The following is a 24,700-nucleotide window of genomic DNA, read 5'->3' as shown; positions in this document are numbered from 1 at the left end:
AAGTTACTAAATACGTTTCACGTAGGATAAACCGTTCAGAAGTTATACGTCAATCAATTTTCGATGCAAAATTTTACATGCTTAAAAATTCATAACAAATCTTCTGATTGCTCAAAACTGCTCATACTTCACACGCAAATCACTCATTGGGCTTCTGACATGTTACCCAATTTCTGTGATATTTCGCCACTGGGGGCGCTATTTTTGGGCAAAAATTCCAATCTTTCCTCAAATTTGGTCAAACTTCACGGCCACCCTCTTACTACCTCCCATGTCATGTATACCACATTTTGGGAATTTTCGTCCATGGGGGGCGCTGTTTTTGGCCGACGCAATTGCTCCAAAACGGGTTTTTGGTAAATAATTCCATAATGCTTTTCCTTCACAACACTACCTTGTGATAGTACGTTGCTGTTGTAGACGCTTATTTTTCCAACTCATAATCGCTCATGTACAGCATAGCGCCACCTTCTGACATGGGAAAAACCAAAAAATTTATTCTTCAAAAATCTATATCTCATCTTCTATTTACTCAATTGTCATCAAACTTCATAGGCAAACTCTTCATAGCTCACCTGACATGTACGCCAAATTTTGTGCACTTTCGCCCCTGGGGGTGCTGGTTATGGCAGAAATGATATTGCAGCTTCTGATTTGTCAAACTTGGCAAGCAAACTCTTTACAAGACCCTTATTGGGGCGCTTGCCATGGTCGACAACGCACGAAAATTGGCTCCTTTTTCTTAGACTGCCACCGCTACTGAGAACCAGAAGCCCAGATCCAGGCGGGCCTCAGGGCCTCTATAGCGCCCCCTAACTCATTGTGATTTTGGCCTCCCGCATTAAGGTGCCTGGTTTCCATGTAGTTTGTAGTAGTGGCATGCCATTTGGTACGCATATGTATCTCACTAAGCCGGACAAAAATGTATTGCCAATGTATTAGCCACGCCCAACAGGAAGTGAGGTAATTTCACTTTTGTGCGAAATGCATGGCCACGAAGACGGCGCAACTCCTCCTAGACCGTTCATAGGAATGTCACCAAAATTGATACACATCATCTACAGACATGGCTGCCAAAAGGTCCTTAATACGTTTCACGTAGCATAAACCGTTCAGAAGTTATACGTCAATCAATTTTCAACGCAAAATTTTACATGCTTAACAATTCATAACAAATCTTCTAATTGCTCAAAACTGCTCATACTTCACACGCAAATCCCTCTTTGGGCTTCTGACATGTTACCCAATTTCTGTGATATTTCGCCACTGGGGGCGCTATTTTTGGGCAAAAAATCCAATCTTTCCTCTTTTCCTTCACACCACTACCTTGTGATAGTACGTTGCTGTTGTAGACACTTATTTTTCCAACTCATAATCACTCATGTACAGCATAGCGCCACCTACTGACATGGGAAAAACCAAAATATTTATTCTTGAAAAATCTATATCTCATCTTCTATTTACTCACTTGTCATCAAACTTCATACGCAAACTCTGCATAGCTCACCTGACATATACGCCAAATTTTGTGCACTTTCGCCCCTGGGGGTGCTGGTTATGGCAAAAATGATATTGCAGCTTCTGATTTGTCAAACTTGGCAAGCAAACTCTTTACGAGACCCTTATTGGGGCGCTTGCCATGGTCGACAACGCACGAGATTTGGCTCCTTTTTCTTAGACTGCCACCGCTACTGAGAACCAGAAGCCCAGATCCAGGCGGGCCTCAGGGCCTCTATAGCGCCCCCTAACGTGTTGTGATTTTTGCCTCTCGCATTAAGGTGCCTGCTTGGCATATAGTTTCTAGTTATTATTATTATTAGGGCCCGAGCACCGTCCAGTGCAAGACCCTATTGTTTTTGAAGGATTATTATTATTATTTTTATTATTAGGCCCCGAGCACCGTACAGTGCGAGACCCTATTGTTGCCATGTGTCCAATTCTGTGCTTTGTCGCCATTGTGGGAGTAATGTCTCTTGCCGAGGAAGCTGCGGAAGGTCTTTCGCAGGGACGCATGCCCCCGCCCCCCTTGGCCGCTGGCGCGAGGGCCCGTCGAGGCCGCTTGCGGCTTTAATTATTCTTCCGTCTTCTTCTTCTTCTTCCGTCTTCTTCTTCTTCTTTATTTTTCTCCGCTGTTGGGCCATTTTCGGGGCACTTGCCATGGGCGAAAACGCACGAAATTTGGCACCAGTTCCGAGAATTGCCACCGCTACTCAGTACCAGAAGCCCAAACTTGGCCGGGGCTCAGGGCCTCTATAGCGCCCCCTAAGTCGTTGTGATTTTGGCCTCCCGCATTTAGGTGCCTGGGTGCCATGTAGTTTGTAGTAGTGGCATGCCATTTGGTACGCATATGTATCTCACTAAGCCGGACAAAAATGTAATGCCAATGCATTAGCCACGCCCAACAGGAAGTGAGGTAATTTCACTTTTGTGCGAAATGCATGGCCACGAAGACGGCGCAACTCCTCCTAGACCTTTCATAGGAATGTCACCAAAATTGATACACATCATCTACAGACATGGCTGACAAAAGTTACTAAATACGTTTCACGTAGGGTTAACTTTTCAGAAGTTATACGTCAATCAATTTTCGATGCAAAATTTTACATGCTTAAAAATTCATAAATCTTCTGATTGCTCAAAACTGCTCATACTTCACACGCAAATCACTCATTGGGCTTCTGACATGTTACCCAATTTCTGTGATACTTCGCCACTGGGGGCGCTATTTTTGGGCAAAAATTCCAATCTTTCCTCAAATTTGGTCAAACTTCACGGCCACCCTCTTACTACCTCCCATGTCATGTATACCACATTTTGGGAATTTTTGTCCATGGGGGGCGCTGTTTTTGGCCGCCGCAATTGCTCCATAACGGGTTTTTCGTAAATAATTCCATAATGCTTTTCCTTCACACCACTACCTTGTGACAGTACGTTGCTGTTGTAGACACTTATTTTTCCAACTCATGATCGCTCATGTACAGCATAGCGCCACCTACTGACATGGGAAAAACCAAAAAATTTATTCTTCAAAAATCTATATCTCATCTTCTATTTACTCAATTGTCATCAAACTTCATACACAAACTCTTCATAGCTCACCTGACATATATGCCAAATTTTGTGCACTTTCGCCCCTGGGGGCGCTGGTTATGGCAAAAATGATATTGCAGCTTCTGATTTGTCAAACTTGGCAAGCAAACTCTTTACAAGACCCTTATTGGGGCGCTTGCCATGGTCGACAACGCACGAAATTTGGCTCCTTTTTCTTAGACTGCCACCGCTACTGAGAACCAGAAGCCCAGATCCAGGCGGGCCTCAGGGCCTCTATAGCGCCCCCCGAGCACCGTACAGTGCGAGACCCTATTGTTACCATGTGTCCAATTCTGTGCTTTGTCGCCATTGTGGGAGTAATGTCTCTTGCCGAAGAAGCTGTGGAAGTTATTTCGCGGGGACGCATGCCCCCGCCCCCCTTGGCCGCTGGCGCGAGGGCCCGTCGAGGCCGCTTGCGGCTTTATTCCATTTTACTGTCTGTTTATTGCAGGTTTGTACAATGTGTACCATTTCAGTGTGTTGTCCACTGACATTTACTCTGATATTTTTATAGTATTATATTAGCAGACCAACCAGTGTTTACCACTATGCTAGTAAGAGTTCTCACCCAGAATATTCCGGAAGCTCCGTCTGTTTCTCCCCCAATAAAAGGGAGATGATCCCGTTGATGTATGAATCTGGAATGGCTGACGGTTGTGTGGGTGGCTTTTTTTTTTGTAAAACTCACTATTAATTGACACCACCTGGAAGCTCTGCCCGCTTCTCGCCATCTTGCATGCTCTTGGCTGGGCTTGTGTTGTGCTTTTGTTTTCTGTCACAGTAAATGGAGAATTAACATGAAATAAAATCTATGTGTGTTCCACTTAGATCATTAAAGTGCATATCACGGGTAAATTCAGGTGCAAGATCAATGTAATTCTCCTATTTTATATTAAACTTTGATCAAATATCTGTCACATTCCGCGTTCTCTGCAGTTTGTTTACCTTGCGCAATACCAGAAAAATTCAGTTGAAATCAAGCCATTTGAGGCGAATTGGTCCGCCTCTGAAAAAACTTGGCATTTGGATTTCCCGGGAAACGTTGATTTTCATGACGTCGCGTGCGGGACGCCTCCCTCTGAATCCCATGTCAGCGCTGGTTTGTTTATGAGAAAATGACCTGGTGGTTTTCTGCAAATTTCAACGTTATTGCGTAATTATTAAAATGGTGAACAGATGTATTGTAGGAGGGTGCAGCAACACCAATCATGATGGGATTAGTACTCATCGTTTCCCAAAAGACCGGACAATGAGAGAGAAATGGGAGTGCTTGGTCTACACAGGCTGTGCACTGAAACCGTGCAAAGCTCGCGCAGCCTGCTGGCGCTTCCGCAGGTGACGTCACGAATCTGGCTCCAGACTCCCTTGGGATTTTTCCAGACGCGTTTTTATTTTATTTTTTTCTGCTGTAGACAGATGGCCTTGTGCAAAATTACCCTTCTGGATGAGTGTGTCAAGGGACATACTTTCATATTTAAAAAAAAAAAAAGAACGAAATTGGTGCAGGATATGCACTTTAACAACTTTTATATAATATGGTGATTCAAAAGTAGTGAGAGCAGATCAGCAATGAAAATGTCAGCCATGAGGAAAAATTGATCTTGCACAAGCCTCGTTTCAAGTTGAGAAGCTTAAATCCCCTTTCTTTTTTCCCCTTCCCCTCTCCTCAGGTTCCCAGCTTCTTCACTGATGCAGAGAGAAGATCGGTTATGGATGCTGCACAGATTGCTGGCCTTAACTGCCTGCGACTCATGAACGACACCACTGCGGGTAAATGACCCTGAAACATACTGTGACTGAATCTTTGCTGTAACTTAATGCCACTGTATTAAATTTGCATGGTGAAAATGAGCTACACTATAGCAGCTTGCACAGGGAGTCCAGTGACATGTCTGTGTGTTTTTGTATTTAAAATCAAAATAAGATCGAGTTCTGACTCAACAAATGAATTAAAAAAAAAATCATGTGATGTACAGTGTGAGACTTCTGCTGAGAGTCTTCTTGAGTTTGTCAGGTCTATAATAAAAACTAACACACACTACAGAAATGAGTATGTTAGGAACCACATGTGGTGATTAGTTTCTACAGTTCACCCTAAAGATGATGCAGTTTGCCATACTCTGATATTGCTGCTCCAAACTTGGGTGGTGGCTTTTCATATTTTCCCTCTGATGTTCTTGCAGTGGAACAAGTGCAAGCTTGTTTTCCTTTATTAAAGGATCAGCAAATGTAAAGTGATTTTACTGCAATAAAAGAACAGATGAACACTTAATCGTGCAGTATTTTTGCTGTTTATAAAGCTAATAAAACTGGTTTGTCTCAGTGTGCGAAGGCCGTTGCAGCATGTAAACTGAGTGAGTGGTCTAGAGCTGATGTATTTATGGTGCTTAATTATCTTTATTCCAGTTACCCTGGCATATGGCATTTACAAGCAGGATCTGCCTGCCCCCGAGGAGAAACCCAGGAATGTCGTGTTTGTGGATGTTGGTCATGCTGGCTATCAGGTTTCTGCCTGTGCCTTTAATAAGGGGAAATTAAAGGTAAGGAGATGTTGGACCATGTCGGTCTTCTCTCTCCTTTTGCTTTTACAAATTAATATTACAAACATCACTAACTGTGAAGCAGGTTTGTTGCACTACTCTTCCTGCTTAAGTGTTACTCCAAGTCAAATTCAAACCAGCCACAAGAGTGTACATAAGATTTTCTAACACGCTACAGGAGTGTAGGAGTTTAGCAATAAAAATGGACAAATTGCTCAGTCCATCTGTCCACCTCCGCTCGTTCCTCAGTAGCGCTTTGTGACCCTGACTGAGCAGGATGAGAGAAGTAAAGAAAATGAAAACAAATATGGCAAAATATTTATTAACTATGGATGTACAAATATGATGATAAATAAAAAGGAGAAACCAAATTGCCAAGGCTTGAGGTTCATAAAGTTCATAATGTCCATTTTGGAATTGTCTCCCTGAGAAATATTGTTTTTATTTATGTAATAAATGAATAACCTTTATATTGTGGTTCTTATGTGTGATTTGGTTTTAAAATGGTTCGCCTTGATTTTTGCTCCAGGTCCTGGCCTCTGCGTTTGACAGTGAGCTGGGTGGTAAAGACTTTGATGAGATACTTGTTCAGTATTTCTGCAACGAGTTTGCCAAGAAGTACAAACTAGATGTTCGCTCGAAGCCTCGTGCTCTGGTGCGTCTCTACCAGGAGTGTGAAAAGCTGAAAAAGCTCATGAGTGCCAACTCCTCTGACCTGCCTCTCAACATCGAATGCTTCATGAATGACATCGACGTTAGTAGCAAACTCAACAGGTTAGTTTCCTAGCAACCTTGAATTTAGCAAGCTATGTGGGCTAAATCAGGCTCTGACTCGATCCTGGGGGGGGGGTTATGTTTATATTCATCCTCGCATGTGCAGCATGTTGTAAGCGGCTGCTTTGGTGTGAAAGCTGCAGCTAAAAATAACTCCATGACTCTGTTGTTCCAGAGGCGAGTTTGAGGAGATGTGTGCGGCGCTGCTGGCTAAAGTGGAGGGACCCCTGCGCAGCGTGCTCGAACAAGCCAGTGAGTAAAACCTCACTTCCTCTGCTCTCATAGTTTATTTTAAATCCTGAACCTGACACCAGATTTTTGTCCTTTGCTCTTCTCCAGAGCTAAAGAAAGAGGACATTTACGCAGTGGAGATTATAGGTGGTGCCTCTCGGATCCCTGCCATCAAAGAGCGAGTCAGCAAATTATTTGGGAAGGAGCTGAGCACAACACTAAATGCGGACGAGGCAGTGGCCAGAGGCTGCGCACTGCAGGTCTGTGACACAAATCATCAGTCCCCTGATAAATACTGGCTCATAATTCCTAATGCATCATTCCCTGAGTGGCACAATCACTCCTTTAAACGGAATGATCAGTACTTGTACTCAACTGAATTTAATTTAAGGATGTACATCATGGAAACCTTGTGTGGGATGTCATTTAGTGATGGACAAAAAAAAGAATCTATGCAACAATCATAAATCAATTATTATTGAAAAGATGAAGAACTGTTCTGGACAAAATTCTTAATCTGAAAAAAAAAATCTTGAAGTTTTTAATCAGGCAAGAAGACGATTATATTTTAAAAGAATACATAGCACACAAACCATACAGGTACAGGGATGACACAACTGCTATTGTACAGCTCTAACAGGGACACATCCCCCCCTTGGCCAAGTGCAAGAAACTAGACCTCTAGTTAAATTAATATTCAGAGGTATTCCCTAAAATGTGCTCATAAAATCCAGGCTTGTATATGAAATCCAGATAATTTACTCCAGGTTCAGTGCTTTCCACTAACGAGCTCCATGTGTGACATGTTCCTTCCACACCACATGCGTACATGTGATGGATTTAAAATGTCCATGAAGAAAGAGCAACTTTGAAGACTGTTGCTAACTTTGGTTGATGCTGGACAATATTTAACTTGAGCCTCAGTAATCAGCTGTGTTTAATAATAATAATAATAATCTCATCTCATCTCATTATCTCTAGCCGCTTTATCCTTCTACAGGGTCGCAGGCAAGCTGGATCCTATCCCAGCTGACTACGGGCGAAAGGCGGGGTACACCCTGGACAAGTCGCCAGGTCATCACAGGGCTGACACATAGACACAGACAACCATTCACACTCACATTCACACCTACGGTCAATTTAGAGTCACCAGTTAACCTAACCTGCATGTCTTTGGACTGTGGGGGAAACCGGAGCACCCGGAGGAAACCCACGCGGACACGGGGAGAACATGCAAACTCCGCACAGAAAGGCCCTCGCCGGCCACGGGGCTCGAACCCGGACCTTCTTGCTGTGAGGCGACAGCGCTAACCACTACACCACCGTGCCGCCAATAATAATAATTAAAATTGGAAATGGTTATACGAACTACAGTGGTGCTTGAAAGTTTGTGAACCCTGTAGAATTTTCTATATTTCTGCATAAATATGACCTAAAACATCATCAGATTTTCACACAAGTCCTAAAAGTAGATAAAGAGAACCCAGTTAAACAAATGGGACAAAAATATTATACTTGCTCATTTATTTATTGAGGAAAATGATCCAATATTACATATCTGTGAGTGGCAAAAGTATGTGAAGCTCTAGGATTAGCAGTTAATTTGAAGGTGAAATTAGAGTCAGGTGTTTTCAATCAATGGGATGACAATCAGGTGAGAGTGGGCACCCTGTTTTATTTAAAGAACAGGGATCTATCAAAGTCTGATCTTCACAACACGTTTGTGGAAGTGTATCATGACACGAACGGAGGAGATTTCTGAGGACCTCAGAAAAAGTGTTGTTGATGCTCATCAGGCTGGAAAAGGTTACAAAACCATCTCTAAAGAGTTTGGACTCCACCAATCCACAGTCAGACAGATTGTGTACAAATGGAAGAAATTCAAGACCATTGTTACCCTCCCCAGGAGTGGTCGACCAGCAAAGATCACTCCAAGAGCAAGGCGTGTAATAGTCAGCGAGGTCACAAAGGACCCCAGGGTAACTTCTAAGCAACTGAAGGCCTCTCTCACACTGGCTAATGTTGATGAGTCCACCATCAGGAGAACACTGAACAACAATGGTGTGCATGGCAGGGTCGCAAGGAGAAAACCACTGCTCTCCAAAAAGAACATTGCTGCTCGTCTGCAGTTTGCTAAAGATCATGTGGACAAGCCAGAAGGTTATTGGAAAAATGTTTTGTGGACGGATGAAACCAAAATGGAACATTTTGGTTTAAATGAGAAGCGTTATGTTTGGAGAAAGGAAAACACTGCATTCCAGCATAAGAACCTTATCCCATCTGTGAAACATGGTGGTGGTAGTATCATGGTTTGGGCCTGTTTTGCTGCATCTGGGCCAGGACGGCTTGCCATCATTGATGGAACAATGAATTCTGAATTATACCAGCGAATTCTAAAGGAAAATGTCAGGACATCTGTCCATGAACTGAATCTCAAGAGAAGGTGGGTCATGCAGCAAGACAACGACCCTAAGCACACAAGTCGTTAAACCAAAGAATGGTTAAAGAAGAATGAAGTGAATGTTTTGGAATGGCCAAGTCAAAGTCCTGACCTTAATCCAATGGAAATGTTGTGGAAGGACCTGAAGCGAGCAGTTCATGTGAGGAAACCCACCAACACCCCAGAGTTGAAGCTGTTCTGTACGGAGGAACGGGCTAAAATTCCTCCAAGCCGGTGTGCAGGACTGATCAACAGTTACCGCAAACGTTTAGTTGCAGTTATTGCTGCACAAGGGGGTCACACCAGATACTGAAAGCAAAGGTTCACATACTTTTGCCACTCTCAGATATGTAATATTGGATCATTTTCCTCAATAAATAAATGACGGAGTATAATATTTTTGTCTCATTTGTTTAACTGGGCTCTCTTTATCTACTTTTAGGACTTGTGTGAAAATCTGATGATGTTTTAGGTCATTTATGCAGAAACAGAAAATTCTAAAGGGTTCACAAACTTTCGAGCACCATTGTAAAACTGTTGGGAATTTTACGATGGAACCGATTATTTTTCATCATGAATAGTGATACAGCTAAAGTTTTTATAATTATGTTAAAGAATTTGTGCTTTCAAGTCGTATGTCGCATTAAACACAATAACCATACTGTATGAGTAAGTATGGAGTGATACAGTTGGTGACATTTGTTTGCAGTGTTGTACATCTGAAACAGTTCAGAGATCAGTTTTTCAACTACAACATTTCGATTATGTAAAGGTCAAGCTTTAAAATCGGCTGTTACATGCCACTTTTGTAACAAGCTGCTTGGAAGCTTTATAAGAGCGAAATCTTTCCTCAGAGCATCCTACAAAAGAAATTTTGAAACTGTTTTGTAGAAAAAAAAAATTATACTTAAACTATGAATGTGTTTGAAAATGCCATATCCCTGCATGTTTAAACACATTGCTTTCAGCACCTGTTGCTATTTTTATATTTTCATAAAGAGTACCAATAATTCTGGCACCCATTATTCTAAATTTTTGTACGAGGTGATTGAACTGGATGAAATTTCTTTATGCGTGAAGAGTGAATTCGGAGTGAATCTAATCGTTGCTGTTCTTGTTCAGCCAACACCTCTTGGGATGATGTTTGTGTAGCTGCTTCTTGTCCTGTGGATTAGTATTAGCAACCTCGAGTGTTTTCTTGGTGATGAAGTAAGCATGTTCTAATGTTTTTATTTTCCTCGCTTAGTGCGCAATCCTGTCTCCTGCCTTCAAAGTGCGAGAGTTTTCCATCACGGATGTGGTTCCGTATCCCATTTCCCTGAAATGGAATTCAGCAGCTGAGGAAGGCTTAAGGTTGTTTATACATTATTGATGGTCCTAGTTCTTGGAAAATAAAGTAATGTAAATTAAATGCGTAGACTGATTTCTCTTTCCCTTTTTTCTATCTTTCCTTGCAGTGATTGCGAGGTATTCCCTAAAAACCATCCTGCACCTTTCTCTAAAGTGTTAACCTTCTACCGCAAGGAGCCTTTCTCCCTGGAGGCCTACTACAACAACCTGAAGGAGCTGCCATATCCTGATCCCACCATTGGTATGATCAAATGTGTTTCTCTCCCCCTTGTTAGAAAAGGACACTTTTACAGCTAGATGGGGTAGTTGTACAAGTTCACTGTTTTATCAAACCATCCTGAGAATGTCCTAATCATCGGGTGGTCATTCAAGAAGTTTATTCCCTTTAGGTAGGCATATCAGACGCTCGTTGGCCGTGCTGTGAAAATTGGGCATGCAGGCACTCATTAAATTTCCAAATCTGTCATTACTTAACTCTTGAATATTTTCTATCGTGAATACTCTCATTAAAAAGCTTATCTCTGCTTTCCAAAGAAATGTATCTGGTTAAGATCTGTTCAGTACTTTGGGAGTAATGACAGGTTGAAGTCGGTACAACAGAGTAAAGAAACTGCTCGCGTGACGTTGGGAAACTGTCGGTGCTTTTTGAGTCACGGGAAAGCAGTCAGTGTCTCTCCTGATCGGTTTCCCACTGGATTACTCATGAATATCAATCAGATCACTTTTCAAGGGATGTTCTCTCGCTCTCTGTTTCTGATGAAGGATTCAGCAAAAATTTTCCCTCTGCTAGTGTTGATGTTATGATTCACAGGAGACTTAAGAGTTTTCATAGCTTTACCCACTTTTTTTTTTAATAAATCAAACTGATTCATGTAAATAACTATTTTAGAATATAACTGCAGTTGTTTTGATGAAAAATGTAGTGGTCAGAATATATATATATATATTTTTTTTAAATCCAGAAGTCAGAACATGAGTGTCAAGTTCAGTTAATGTGAATTGTTTATTGGATGTGGAACCCCCCCCCCAGGTTCGCCTTGAAAGCTGTGAATATTAATCAAAATAATAATTTATACTCTTTTAATATAAACACTAGTAGGCCCAACTGAGCAATACAAAGGCCTACAGAGCACAAAGAGGGGATTAGAAATAATTTATTACTTTTTTTAGTGTACCAATTTAAAGTTTTTATCCAATTAGTATAACCTGATGCTAATTAAATAGTCTCATCTCCTTATCTGTAGCCGCTTTATCCTGTTCTACAGGGTCGCAGGCAAGCTGGATCCTATCCCAGCTGACTACGGGTGAAAGGCGGGGTTCACCCTGGACAAGTCGCCAGGTCATCACAGGGCTGACACATAGACACAGACAACCATTCACACTCACATTCACACCTACGCTCAATTTAGAGTCACCAGTTAACCTAACCTGCATGTCTTTGGACTGTGGGGGAAACCGGAGCACCCGGAGGAAACCCACGCGGACACGGGGAGAACATGCAAACTCCGCACAGAAAGGCCCTCGCCGGCCACAGGGCTCGAACCCAGGACCTTCTTGCTGTGAGGCGACAGCACTAACCACTACACCACCGTGCCGCCTGCTAATTAAATAGTAATTTGTACAATTTTTTGTTAATTTTTTAAACTTTGTATTCAGTGTGCAGCCATGTGCCTGCCAATTTCCATGTAAATATCTTGGGAAAATAGAAAAGTTTAGTTTTCTAAAAATTAAGCCATTTTTTTTCAGTCTGATTTGTAATATCTCAAGAATGGATAAACATCTTAATTCTGTAAAAAAAAAAAAAAGTACGTTCTCCATTCAATTCTCAATTCAGTGAGAGCACTTTCAAGCAATTTTGGACTGAATTTGAATTTTCACCTGATCTGCCTACTTTAGGGCCTCTAATGATTTATCGCTGTAATTGCGTAATCTCTCGAGTTCCAGCATCAACTACCACTACTACAGAACTCCTAACTCGTGTTAAATTAACTGCAATACATTACTACTAGGGCTGTAACGATATGCGTATCGAAATCGCGATACGCAGAGCCACGATCCGTATCGCGATACAAGAAGGCAGAATCACGGTACACCCTTTCAAACTTCTCCTCAGCCCAAAAACTGAGGCGCTTCCGAACTTCAACTTATGAATACTTTTTTATTTAAATTACATTTTAAACTTACTTAAATTACTTTTATTTTTTATTTTTTATATTTTATTTTATTTTTATATATATTAGTAAGTCGTTTTTTCGCTGACCTGCGACAATCTTCTGCGAGTCACGCAACGTCCACACTTGCCACTGGCAGAGCATTCATTTCTTTTAAGCGGTCGCCATTCTGGTTGCGACGTGGGGAGCAAATCTGTAAACAAGCAGCTCATTGGCTGGCTAGGTGTGCCACAAGCCAATCACAATCACTTGACCAGAAAGGCATGCAGTGTTGCCAGATTGGGCAGGTTTAGGTGCTTTTTGGCTGGTTTTGAACATATTTTGGGGTGGAAAACGTTAGCAATATCTGGCAACACTGAAGGTATGTCTGCTTGGGCGGAAGCCTTCTGCGGCAGTTACATTTTGACATGCGAGCAATGTTTCACCATAAAAATTCCGTAATTTCCATCTGTTTTCCGCGATCACAGAAAATCATTGGCCCTATGAGAGTGAGACAGTGAGAGAGCCACCCCCCCAAAAAAATCTTAACGGATTTACACGATTTGGAAAAATGACTTTTTCAGAACCAAAAAAAACAGAGCTTCCGGCTCAACAGTATTATTTTGAGAAATAAAACAATCTTTGGATATACATTTGTTCATTTTTGCATACATATTACTCATTCTCTGCAGTGGTCTGAATTATTTGTCATTAAATAGTTAATGTAAGTAAATGTTAAGTCAAATTTACTACTTTTAAAAAAACATTTTTAAAAAAATCGTGGGCGTATCGAATTGTGGGTCAAAAATCGTGATTCGAATCGTGAGTTGGGTGTATCGTTACAGCCCTAATTACTACTGATCTTTATCAGATAATATTCTCATGCTGTGATAGTTTGTTTCTTTTGACCAAGTGAAACACAAACTAATGCAGTGTCACTGTTCTGTACACTTATCACCAGTTACACACTTTATATTCTTACCTTCATTTTGAGCCTTGATTTCTTCAGACATGTTGAAAATAAACATCTAATGATGCTAAATTTGTGTGTGTGTGTGTGTGTGTGTGTGAGAGAGAGAGACTGAGAATCATTTTCAGCATGTGGAATTGACGCAGAGCTTCAGGGTTGATTTTGATTAGTTTTCAATGCCTGGAATCAATAAAGCAGGATGGAGATTGATGACTCGCAACAAATGTTAAAAATGTACATGGTATATGCTAAGAAATTCTATTGCATAATACACATACTTCATCATAATGGGTTGAAAAGGAATTAGTCTGAGATGGAGGTTTTCTTACACTTGAGTCATCATATGTAGTATTGACTTTCTCTAAAGTGGCACAAGATGATTTCTGATGAGGAAGGAAAGCTGGATGGGTATGACCATAAATTTGTGATACAGTGAGAACACTGTATAAAATGGGACATTTCAGCTCAAAATAATAGACAGTGGAACATTGATTCTGCATTGTGTTTCTCACAGTGACTACAAATTGAAATATTACTCATGTGAGGCCAAAAACATGGTGTAATGTAAAGACTTCCCATGCTTTAAAATCAGTTGCACTGTGCTCCGTCAAATTTTAGTCTAAATGAAGTGATGTAGCACCACAATGCTCTTCATAACATGAATCACAAAAATCAATCATTTTTGTAAACTGTTGCAACACTAAATCACTTCACTCTTTTCAGGTAAGTTCACTATCCAGAAGGTGTTGCCTCAGGCGTCAGGCGAGTGTTCTAAAGTGAAGGTGAAGGTGCGTGTGAACGTGCATGGTGTGTTCAGTGTGTCCAGTGCCTCCCTGGTGGAAGTGGTGAAGACTGCAGAGGGAGAAGAGCCCATGGAGACGGACCCTGCTGCCAGAGAGGAAGAGGTAATGCCCTCTCATTAACTAAAGGTTTATAATGCACTTCACTGAATGCTGGATAACTCACCACAGAAATATGTGCTCTACAAAACGAGGAACCGTAGCATGTCTAAACACAGCTGAGCAAGTAAAGCAGGCTGAAAGGCCTGTCTTCTGCTGCATCAGTGTGGAGCCTGGACTGATTATTGTACTTAATTTCTGTAGATGTTGCATTATTAATGTAATGCATCCTTTTTTGCTTGGTAAAGAACAAGATGCAGGTGGACCAAGACGAGCAGAAGCCCCAGGGTGACGGGCCGAAAGAGAACGTAGATAAGAAATCGGACACTGAGGACATGGAGGTAACTAAAAGGGTCTAACATACATTGATGGACTTGCATACTGCTTCTAATCTCCCACAGCTCACTGCAGCGTACTGAGCACTACATGGATCCGTTAGTTTTACTTCCTGGTTCTGTCTCCCTAATGCGAGAACCCGATTCCTGGGTGCTACTCATTAACCCTGTGTAGTCATGCAGTTAATCTTCTCTCAGTTGCCTTTTGCTTTTTCCCTCCTTTGTTTTCTCTGAGGTTTTATACTTGAATTGGATTCCTTGTGTTTGAGTAAACATAGACATGTCCATGGTTGTCTTTTGGTACCAGTGACCTAGCAACTTGCCTCAGTACATAACAAATGACAGGTTGAGACAGGAGCAGGAAGCAAAACGAACATCACCTGTTCAAGTCCATGCAGTGCTCACTACTCTGGGAAAGGCCTTGTACGGGGGGGTCATGACCCTTATCCTCGAGTATATGAACCGTGTTTCATTCCTTCTGTATGTCATGAGCATCTCTTGAAATATTTGACCTTCAAAAGAGAAGCAGTTTTAACTTAATGTAAATTCAAAAACCACTTAGTTTCAAGAGCTCTGTTAAAAGGCAAAATTTTTAAATGTCAGCCATTTTCTCTGGGTTTTTAATTTAAACATTTTAAACCATGAATGAGTAGTTTCAATAGCACACTTGACGTGTCTGCCATTATGTTCATGTGGTTTGTAGAGAAGAATTTGCAGCGTTATTGAAATGCAAATTTTGTTTGACACTTTTTTTTTTTTTAGACTGAGGAAAACAAACAGGAAAAGAAGAACGACCAGCCTCCCCAAGCCAAGAAACTTAAAGTGAAAACGAAGACTGTAGACCTGCCGATTGAGAACAGCCTGCACTGGCAGCTTACTAACGAGCTTCTCAATCTGTTTATGGAGAATGAGGTAATGCAGGTTAATCCACAAACACCTCAGAGGGCTTACCTCATAGGGTCACTAATCATGTCACGTCTGGAAAAAAAAATACAGATCTTAGTATTATCTCAGCTTTAAGGACAGTTTCTGGAGTAATCTCTGTAATGTGTGTAACAATGTTGTATGGAATCAAAGCCAGTGGCACTGATGGTAGTGTTAAACATATGTTATTTACCAGCTGGGAGGTCCATATGGTGAAATACCGTGACCGAGGTCTTGAAAGTACTGAGCGAGGCCCTCTGGGCTGAGGTCAGTATTTAAAGCCGAGGTTACGGTATTTCACCATACGGACCGACCTTAAGCTGGTAAATAATATATTTTATTTTTTTTCTTTACCAAATTCTAACAGAAAACGAGAGCGCCCGAAAGGCAAAACTGAGCCGAGGCAAGCTGCCATTTTGAATCCTCATTCACGGCTGTAATGCAAATGTCTTCCTCCTTGGTATACAAGTGCACTTCCATGGCAGAAAAAAAAAAAACTATTTTGCTGCCTATGTAGTCCCCTATTTATACAAAATTGAGTCATTCAGGATTCAGCCATGTTTTTGCTTGGCGTTAGCAACAGTTACAGGTTTTTAGCTTTCTCCTGAAATGTTTTTTCTTCTTCCTCAGGGTAGTAAAACGTGCTTTCGCTGTGAACACTGTCGTTATCGCTATCCATGCTGTAAAATTAATGCTGTTCTCCTGAGAAATGCGAAAATAAATGTTGACAAAAATTGCTACTATGTATGTTGTGACCGAGCGAGTCCCCAGAGGTCCGTATCGTAGGATACAGACCCACTCGGCAGCCAATCAGAGCGCAGGATTTGATGGAAACCGGACCGTGAAAAAAATGTATTTTATTTTCCCCAGAAGCAGTTATAATCTTCACCTTGATATTATAAAGTTCTGTCTGGCATTGCAGGAGTTAACCATGTAATCACTGGGGTTTATTTAATTCTCCTGTTATTTTTTTAAACTTTAAAATGAGCTTTAATTAAAGTCACTGATAAAGACCAGGATAAAAACAGAACAGATCTTGTGGACCTTCAGATACCTGGGAGAGTAAATAATCAGCTCAGAATGTCTTACTCCATCGCGTTGTTTACCATTTTAATGAGACCAAAAGATTTGTTTCTTACTAAACACGGATAAGACCTTATAAAACTGAACTGTGTTTGATAGAATAAGGTTATTTTTGAGATTTAAAGAAATCCACTTTCTAATTTCCAGAATGTAAATCTTGAGGTGATCTTAAAGTATAGGTGCTGTAAATGTACATTTCAGTGCAATTCCAGCTTGAGCCATATAGAAAGGTCTAGTATATTCAGACAGGACATCACACTGCGCTAACGGCCCATCGTTCAGCTCCTGCTTTTTGGAAAACGTGTCCCCTCTTTATGTTTGGTGTCATTTGTGTCATCAGGGGAAGATGATCATGCAGGACAAACTGGAGAAGGAGAGGAATGATGCGAAGAATGGGGTTGAGGAGTATGTGTATGAGATGAGGGACAAACTGCATGGTGTCCTGGAGAAGTTCATCAGTGAGGCAGTACGTCTGTAAATCATACAATTTATTATTGGTTTGTAATGCCATGATGTAGTTTATAATATCTTACCTGTGTCTGTCACCCGTGCTGATGCAATCTTTCAGGATCGAGATGCTTTTAGTCTAAAACTTGAAGACACAGAAAACTGGCTGTATGAAGAAGGAGAAGACCAACAAAAGCAGGTGTACATTGATAAACTGGCAGAGCTGAAGGTAAATACGAGTGGTTTTTTCACTGGATTAAAATAGAAACTGTTCTTTATATACCAGAAATAAACACATCTGTCCCTCCCCACACACACACACACAGAAACTCGGACAGCCCGTTCAGGAACGAGCGATGGAGGCGGAAGAGAGACCAAAAGCCTTCGAGGAGCTCGGGAAGCAAATCCAAAAGTACATGAAGATTTTAGAAGCGTACAAAGCAAAGGTACGCACTTATTTAGCGGAATGGGGCTGAGTTTATGGTGCAGAACCCTTTCTAGTGGCCATGTGCATCATTTATTAACTGAGCAAATTCTCACCAAAAACATTTGTGTTCAGGAGTAATGAGCAGCTCTATATAAAACACTTCAGTTTAATTACTGTTTAAATCCACAATTCTATTAAGCATGAACTCATGAGGAGCTGCAGTGGTGTACTTCACCCATATTCTTTAGAGAGTCAGTTAGAATAAAAAAAAATTCTTCTAATGCTTGGTACGGCAGAATTTTATCAGCTAATATAAAGAATTACAGCTGGTTTACAGCCGGCGCAAATTCTTAAGTAACTGCGAAATGACCTCTAAGACATGAAAAATAGGAAGCATTATTTGTGCATTTTCGCTCCAGTTGTGTTTTTAATGTTAGGATGAGCAGTACGAGCATCTGGACGAGTTGGAGGTGATGAAGGTGGAAAAGCAGGTGATCGAGGCCATGAACTGGATGAACAGCAAAATGAATGAACAGAGCAAACAGAGTCTGATGGTTGAGCCTGTTATTAAAGCCTCTGAGATTCAAGCCAAAACCAAGGTACTGATGTTTACATTATTTTCCTGTTTTATACTGTTAGTGTTCACCTGAAATCAAAATCAGTGTTTCGGAGCTTTGACACCAATATGGCATGATATCTGGAGAAAAAAAAAATGTATATGTAACCCTGCCTACCTAGGTAGGCTGTGGTATCTCATAAATCCTTTTAATAAATCAGGTCTGCTTGTCTTATCCTTAGGTTCATACAGGAGGACTGCGGTAGTGAATACTTATTACTGTATTAAGCTGTTCCAACCCACAATAGCACATACACCAGTCAGGTTCTAGGAAAAGGGTTCTGTATTATAGAAAATATGATGCAAGTCAATGCATGTCAATTCAGTGTGTATAAAACAAAATAAAAATGAGTGTTGTGTGATGTAAAACTAAACTGAAATCATGCTCATCATCAACTGTGTGTATTATGTACCTTCAATACTATCCTTTAAACAGGTAATGTGTAATATGAAATATTAATGCAGATCATTAGTTCTCTTGAACCATATAGAATGGGTTCACTATAATATGAAATACCAATGCAGATTATGTAAGTTCGTTCTTAACTATAGACAAGTGCAGCAATAATATGAAATACCAATGCAGATCAAGGAAAGTCTGCACAACTGCATAGAACAGACATAGTAGGCCTAAAATATGAAATATCAATGTAGATCATTAAGCCAATAACCCTATGTTGGATCCAACAACCCAAAAAGTAAAAAGAAAAAAAAATGTGTAAGGCCTTAAAAATTGAGATCTCAAATGGAAAAATGTGTTAAAAGGGTTCAGTTGAAAAAATGCACGTGTAAAAAAAAAAAAAAAAAAAAAAAAAGTTGTTCCTATTTGAACGTTCACAATGTTCCAGTCAAGTCAAGTTTATTTGTATCGCGTTTTTAACAATAAACATTGTCGCAAAGCAGCTTTACAGAATTTGAACGACCTAAAACATGAGCTAATTTTATCCCTAATCTATCCCCGATGATGAAGCCTGTGGCGACGGTGGCAAGGAAAAACTCCCTCAGACGACATGAGGAAGAAACCTCGAGAGGAACCAGACTCAAAAGGGAACCCATCCTCATTTGGGCAACAACAGACTTCATGACTATAACATTAACAGTTTTAACATGAAGTCAGTTTCGTTGATGTTATAAACTCTTTATTGATGGAAACTTGAGTGCAAAACTGTTCATGACAACTGCAGTCCTAAAGTTAGCAAGTCAGCTGTAGTCCTCAGCCATAAAAGCATTACTGTAAGAGTCCAGAGCGTCCTCCAGGTGTGACTTTCAACTGTCCACATGGGGCCGTCCTCCACAGGAGCGATGCGATGAGACTCCAACCAGACACAGGGCACCAGGGTGGATCAGGCAGGGTTAGGGTCCAGTCATACCACTCCTTTGACGGTAACCAACCAGTCCTTGGAAGATGTAGGGTAATGTGGCAGCGACAGCAGTGGAATCCACAGCACAGCGATGCACAGCACTCGAACTGGGTGGGGAAAAACCAGCCTGCGCACACACGTGTGCAAAGCGATTAGCAAGACTAGATTACAAAACTACGCAGTTCATCGGTACTTTCGGCTAAATATCATATTTTCCATGTCATTACTTCCTAACATGAACATACAACAACTGTGTGCACTGAACAGATGTTTACATTGAATATTTTTATCGAATATGTCTGCTAGCTTATCCAGCCAGAAAAACTAGCCATGCGGCTAACATGGCTAACCCAGTTATCTCAGTCATGCACATGACATGATAACATGACGCTTTCGACTTCATGTCAAATTACGCAGACCAAAACAAAAACGTATCCTGACTGGTTCATTTTCCATTTCCTATGCATTCTGAATAAGTGTTACGTGTTCACATAGTATAGTTGATTAGCTTACAACTCACCAGGATCTCTTCAAATCAAAAACAACTCTTCAAAAGAAATCACAACTTCAGGATCAAAAACTTTAGTTGTGTCAGTGTATAGGGTCGTGTAGTGGTAGTCTGTGTATGATCTAAAATTCTCTTCTCATCTCCGTGTTGCAGTGGATCGAGCATGGGGGGGGAGAAAGTATCGTTCTCCTTATGGGGGGGTCTTGGGAGTATCTGCCAATATCCCAACTACCACTAACATGAATGTAACATTAGGGGACTGTCCACTATGGGTGAATGAATGAAAGTGTGTGAATGCAATGCAGTAAAAACCAGTGTGTGAGTGTAGTGCAGTGATTTTTATAAGGGTTACATATATAAATGTAAAAAAAAAAAATTGGTGATATTCTGTTTAGTTATATAGTTCATCACTTTTTGGAAAATTATCAGAAATTTGACTTCATATTTATGCAAAATTTTGGGATGCTCTCTAGACCTGTCTGCCTCACTCTTTGGGGTGTGTCTTGCTCTGCTGTAGCAGCTCGTTAGCACTGAACATGGTTTGTCATGTTTTTATTGGTGTGATTTCTTGCACGCTTCCCTTTTCCAACCATCTCAGTTTGAGGAAAAAAATATGTTTGGAGTTTGTGAAGAGGGAGGAGTTTCCTGTCTTTATACAGCGTCAGGGTTCTCCATCAGTAAAAGGCTTTTGTTAATTTCTTGTGTGTTCAGATGGCTCTCTCAGGTGTCAGATTGGATGGGGGTGTGGCTTATCTTGAAGGCTATCGGCTGTTTGACAAAGGAGGCCGTTTCATGGCGATTCCAAGCTAAATGTTTGTGGTTTGTAAGGTTTGTGCTGTGCTTCTAAATATTGAATGTTCTCTTCAGGAGCTGTTCTCCACCTGCAACCCCATCATCTTAAAACCCAAACCTAAAGTTGAGCCACCGAAGGAGGAGGAGAAGACACCGGAGCAGAACGGCCCAGTTAACGGACAGGAAGGCTCAGAGGCCCAGCCCAGCAGCCCTAACAAAGACCAACTAGCTCCAGAAGCCACAGAGGCCAAGCTGCCAGAAATGGACATTGACTAACTCCTCAGTTACTCTGACGTTCTCTCAGTTCTCATCCAAATGATGACTGAAACGAGCTAGCTACCATTAGTTTTGTTTTCAGAAGGCACCATAAATCCTTCCTGACCTTGTGTATGGTTTCCTTTTGGGTGCCGCCCCCCCCCAAAAAAAAAAAAAGTAAGCTCGCACATTTGTTGCTCTTTTTCACATTAAAGAAAGATGAGCTTGAAGATGGGGACTTGGGTTCTGTCTCACTTTAAAACATTCGTGTTCATGGTTGGAAAGTCTGCTTGAGGAATTGCGCAGGTGAGGATGATGTCGTATGTTGTAGAAACTGCACACATTTTAACTTGAGTTTTTTTTTCGATCCTTGCATTTATTTTTCCATTGTTTAAAAATTTGTCACTTGGCGTCGCTCAGTTCTACAAATCCAAATGATGTATGGAAGCACTGAAAATAAATAAAATGAAAAATAAGAGCAGTGATGTTGAAAGGCTGCTGTATGATGATGCAGATCTGTTCCTGTTATCCTGTATTTCACTTTCACTGATGCATCACTTCATGGCTGAGGTTGTGCGTGTATCTTTGCTTTGCTGGGTTCTTCAGGAGGGGGTTTTTATGGAGTGTTTTTTGTTCTGTTGCCAGCACGAATAGTAGAGACCAACTAGATGTTTCTTTTCCAGTCATGATATTTAAAAAAACAAAACGGATTCATTTTTGGTGCACTTATATGGAAGCTGTTTTGAAATGTAATTCATTTGGAGGTAAAATCCTTCTGCAAACCCTGTACAAGGTGTTATGATCCCTTCATGTCCTTTCAGAAGAAAAGCAAAAAGGTTGTACATAATGCTTTCTGTTTTGCTGAAGTGAAATAAAGGCCTTGTAAGGATTTTTTTTTTCCCCCATGAGATTCAGTAATTGTAAAAGTTCAAAACAATGCAGTAACACGGTGTATTTTGATGGTTGTGAATTAGAATGTTGGTCAGAATGTAAATGAAAGTGACCTGACAAATCAATGTACGTCTAGGAAACTGGAGAGGAGTTCAGACCACACTCAATGCCATCATTACAGGAGTGGAGGGGGAAAAACAATGCAGTGCACACGTAAACATTAAACAAGTAGAAATAATAAATTCCTCTTAACATGAGCCTGATTCAGAGATTTAAAAAAAAAATTCTATGCAGTGATGGTTTGAATTTGTCACATTCATAAAACTGTTTTCTGCTGACTGGAAAAAGAATCAGGCTCATTTTTCTCATCTCATTATCTGTAGCCGCTTTATCCTGTTCTGCGGGCGCGCTGGATCCTATCCCAGCTGACTACGGGTGAAAGGCGGGGTTCACCCTGGACAAGTCGCCAGGTCATCACAGGGCTGCACATAGACACAGACAACCATTCACACTCACATTCACACCTACGCTCAATTTAGAGTCACCAGTTAACCTAACCTGCATGTCTTTGGACTGTGGGGGAAACCGGGGAAACCGGAGCACCCGGAGGAAACCCACGCGGACACGGGGAGAACATGCAAACTCCGCACAGAAAGGCCCTCGCCGGCCACGGGGCTCGAACCCGGACCTTCTTGCTGTGAGGCGACAGCGCTAACCACTACACCACCGTGCTGCCCTGGCTCATTTTTCTTTTGTTTAAATTAATTTATTTTCAACGCAGCACTCGTTGACAAAACATACCGATGGCAGATTCAATCTGCAGGGGGTCTGGAAAGTCAGGAACTGAGAATACGTTGAGCAAAATCTGCTAGACCCTGATCCAGAGGAAATCTGTAGAGCATATGCTGTAATAAATACAAAATTAAGTATATGTAACTTTACATGCCTTGTTTCATAATATTTCCTGACATTCAGAAAAGCATGTAAATGTGTTTTAGGCTTTTCTTGTCCACCATCCTAAAAATGCTTATCAGTGAGGTAAAGTTTATTTACAAAAAAAAAAAAATTACATCTGGGGATCCTTGGAAAATGTTTCATTTATGTATAAAATATTTACCCATTAAAATGATAATTATTCCCCAGTGTACTCAGGATCAGAATCTGTGAGAAATACATCACATAATTGTGAATTAAAATCAATATTTGATTTATTTTGTTAAATTTAATCAAAAGATAAAGAAAACCATCAAGTTGAAACTGTATTAGAAACAAGATCAGTTACCACAGCAAGTTCTCTTTTAGCAATAACTCAGTGTTTTGAAAACTCCTGATAAAAAAAACACAACGTGCAAGGCCAGTAGTTTGTTGATACCTGACCATCATGCCCACATGTTCTTGTTGAACATCCCATTCCAGATTTACATGCTTCCCCTTTACTGTTATAATGAGCTCCATTCTTCTGGGAAGGCTCTCCACTAGGTTTTGGGGTGTGGCTGTGTGTTCATTGTGCTACAGGAACATTAGTGAGATCAGACACTGATCTTGGGATGTTGAGGCTCCAGATTATCCTAAAGGTGTTCAGTGGGGTTGAGTTCAGTCAGGGCTCTGTGCAGGACACTCGAGTTCTTCACGCCAAGTCTTCATGGAGCTCTGTGCTGTGTGTACAGGAGCATCGTCATGCTGGAGCAGGTTTGGACTCTGAGAAACTGAAATGTTACAGCAAACAGAGACGTTCTGTACAACTGTGTGCTTCAGACTTTGTGGGCACAACTTGAAGAACCACATATGGGTGCGATGGTCCACAAACATTTGCTCATATAGTGTACATGTTGCATTTTGCATTAAATGGCTGAGAAACTAATACAAAATTTAGTCATTAAGCCAATTTTAAAATAGATTCATTTTACAGAGTACAAAATTTTAAATAATATTCCTTACATACAGTATAAGTTAAGGTGAGACAAAAATGTAATTAATTCTAATTCATTTTAACGTGTGATGTTTTGGCGCAGGGCGGCACGGTGGTGTAGTGGTTAGCGCTGTCGCCTCACAGCAAGAAGGTCCTGGGTTCGAGCCCCGGGGCCGGCGAGGGCCTTTCTGTGCGGAGTTTGCATGTTCTCCCCATGTCCGCGTGGGTTTCCTCCGGGTGCTCCGGTTTCCCCCACAGTCCAAAGACATGCAGGTTAGGTTAACTGGTGACTCTAAATTGAGCGTAGGTGTGAATGTGAGTGTGAATGGTTGTCTGTGTCTATGTGTCAGCCCTGTGATGACCTGGCGACTTGTCCAGGGTGAACCCCGCCTTTCACCCGTAGTCAGCTGGGATAGGCTCCAGCTTGCCTGCGACCCTGTAGAAGGATAAAGCGGCTAGAAATAATGAGATGAGATGAGATGTTTTGGCGCATGCGCAGATGATCTCCACCTTCTACCCCGACAGCTACAAAGAGTAATAAATAATCCTTTCATTTTTTTCATCTCATCTTCATCCGTTTATCCAGGGCCGGGTCGCGGAGGCAGCAGTCTAAGCATGGAAGCCCAAACTTCTCTTTCCCCAGACACCTCGGCCAGCTCCTCAGGAAGAACACCGAGGTGTTCCCAGGCCAGCCGAGAGACATAGTCC

At 41.3% G+C, this 24,700-nt stretch overlaps 1 protein-coding gene across 1 annotated transcript in view; it reads left to right on the top strand.

Annotated features, from left to right (window-relative positions):
• hspa4a (heat shock protein 4a) overlaps positions 1 to 22,082 on the top strand; it is a 35,523-nt gene extending 13,441 nt beyond the window's left edge. The window contains exons 5-19 of the mRNA XM_060936560.1: positions 4,761 to 4,860; positions 5,497 to 5,630; positions 6,160 to 6,404; positions 6,580 to 6,656; positions 6,744 to 6,895; positions 10,322 to 10,428; positions 10,533 to 10,666; positions 14,269 to 14,450; positions 14,693 to 14,785; positions 15,542 to 15,691; positions 17,127 to 17,252; positions 17,355 to 17,462; positions 17,560 to 17,679; positions 18,098 to 18,259; positions 21,013 to 22,082. Of these exons, the coding sequence (XP_060792543.1) occupies positions 4,761 to 4,860; positions 5,497 to 5,630; positions 6,160 to 6,404; positions 6,580 to 6,656; positions 6,744 to 6,895; positions 10,322 to 10,428; positions 10,533 to 10,666; positions 14,269 to 14,450; positions 14,693 to 14,785; positions 15,542 to 15,691; positions 17,127 to 17,252; positions 17,355 to 17,462; positions 17,560 to 17,679; positions 18,098 to 18,259; positions 21,013 to 21,213 (2,091 nt within the window). The 3' untranslated portion in view covers positions 21,214 to 22,082. The remainder of the gene's footprint in view (positions 1 to 4,760; positions 4,861 to 5,496; positions 5,631 to 6,159; positions 6,405 to 6,579; positions 6,657 to 6,743; positions 6,896 to 10,321; positions 10,429 to 10,532; positions 10,667 to 14,268; positions 14,451 to 14,692; positions 14,786 to 15,541; positions 15,692 to 17,126; positions 17,253 to 17,354; positions 17,463 to 17,559; positions 17,680 to 18,097; positions 18,260 to 21,012) is intronic.
• The last annotated feature ends 2,618 nt before the right edge of the window (positions 22,083 to 24,700 follow it).

Source organism: Neoarius graeffei, chromosome 12 (genome assembly GCF_027579695.1).
Source record: "Neoarius graeffei isolate fNeoGra1 chromosome 12, fNeoGra1.pri, whole genome shotgun sequence".
NCBI classification, from domain to species: domain Eukaryota; kingdom Metazoa; phylum Chordata; class Actinopteri; order Siluriformes; family Ariidae; genus Neoarius; species Neoarius graeffei.
Note: the sequence above shows the minus strand (reverse complement) of the source record. Positions and strands in the feature narration are given on the sequence as shown.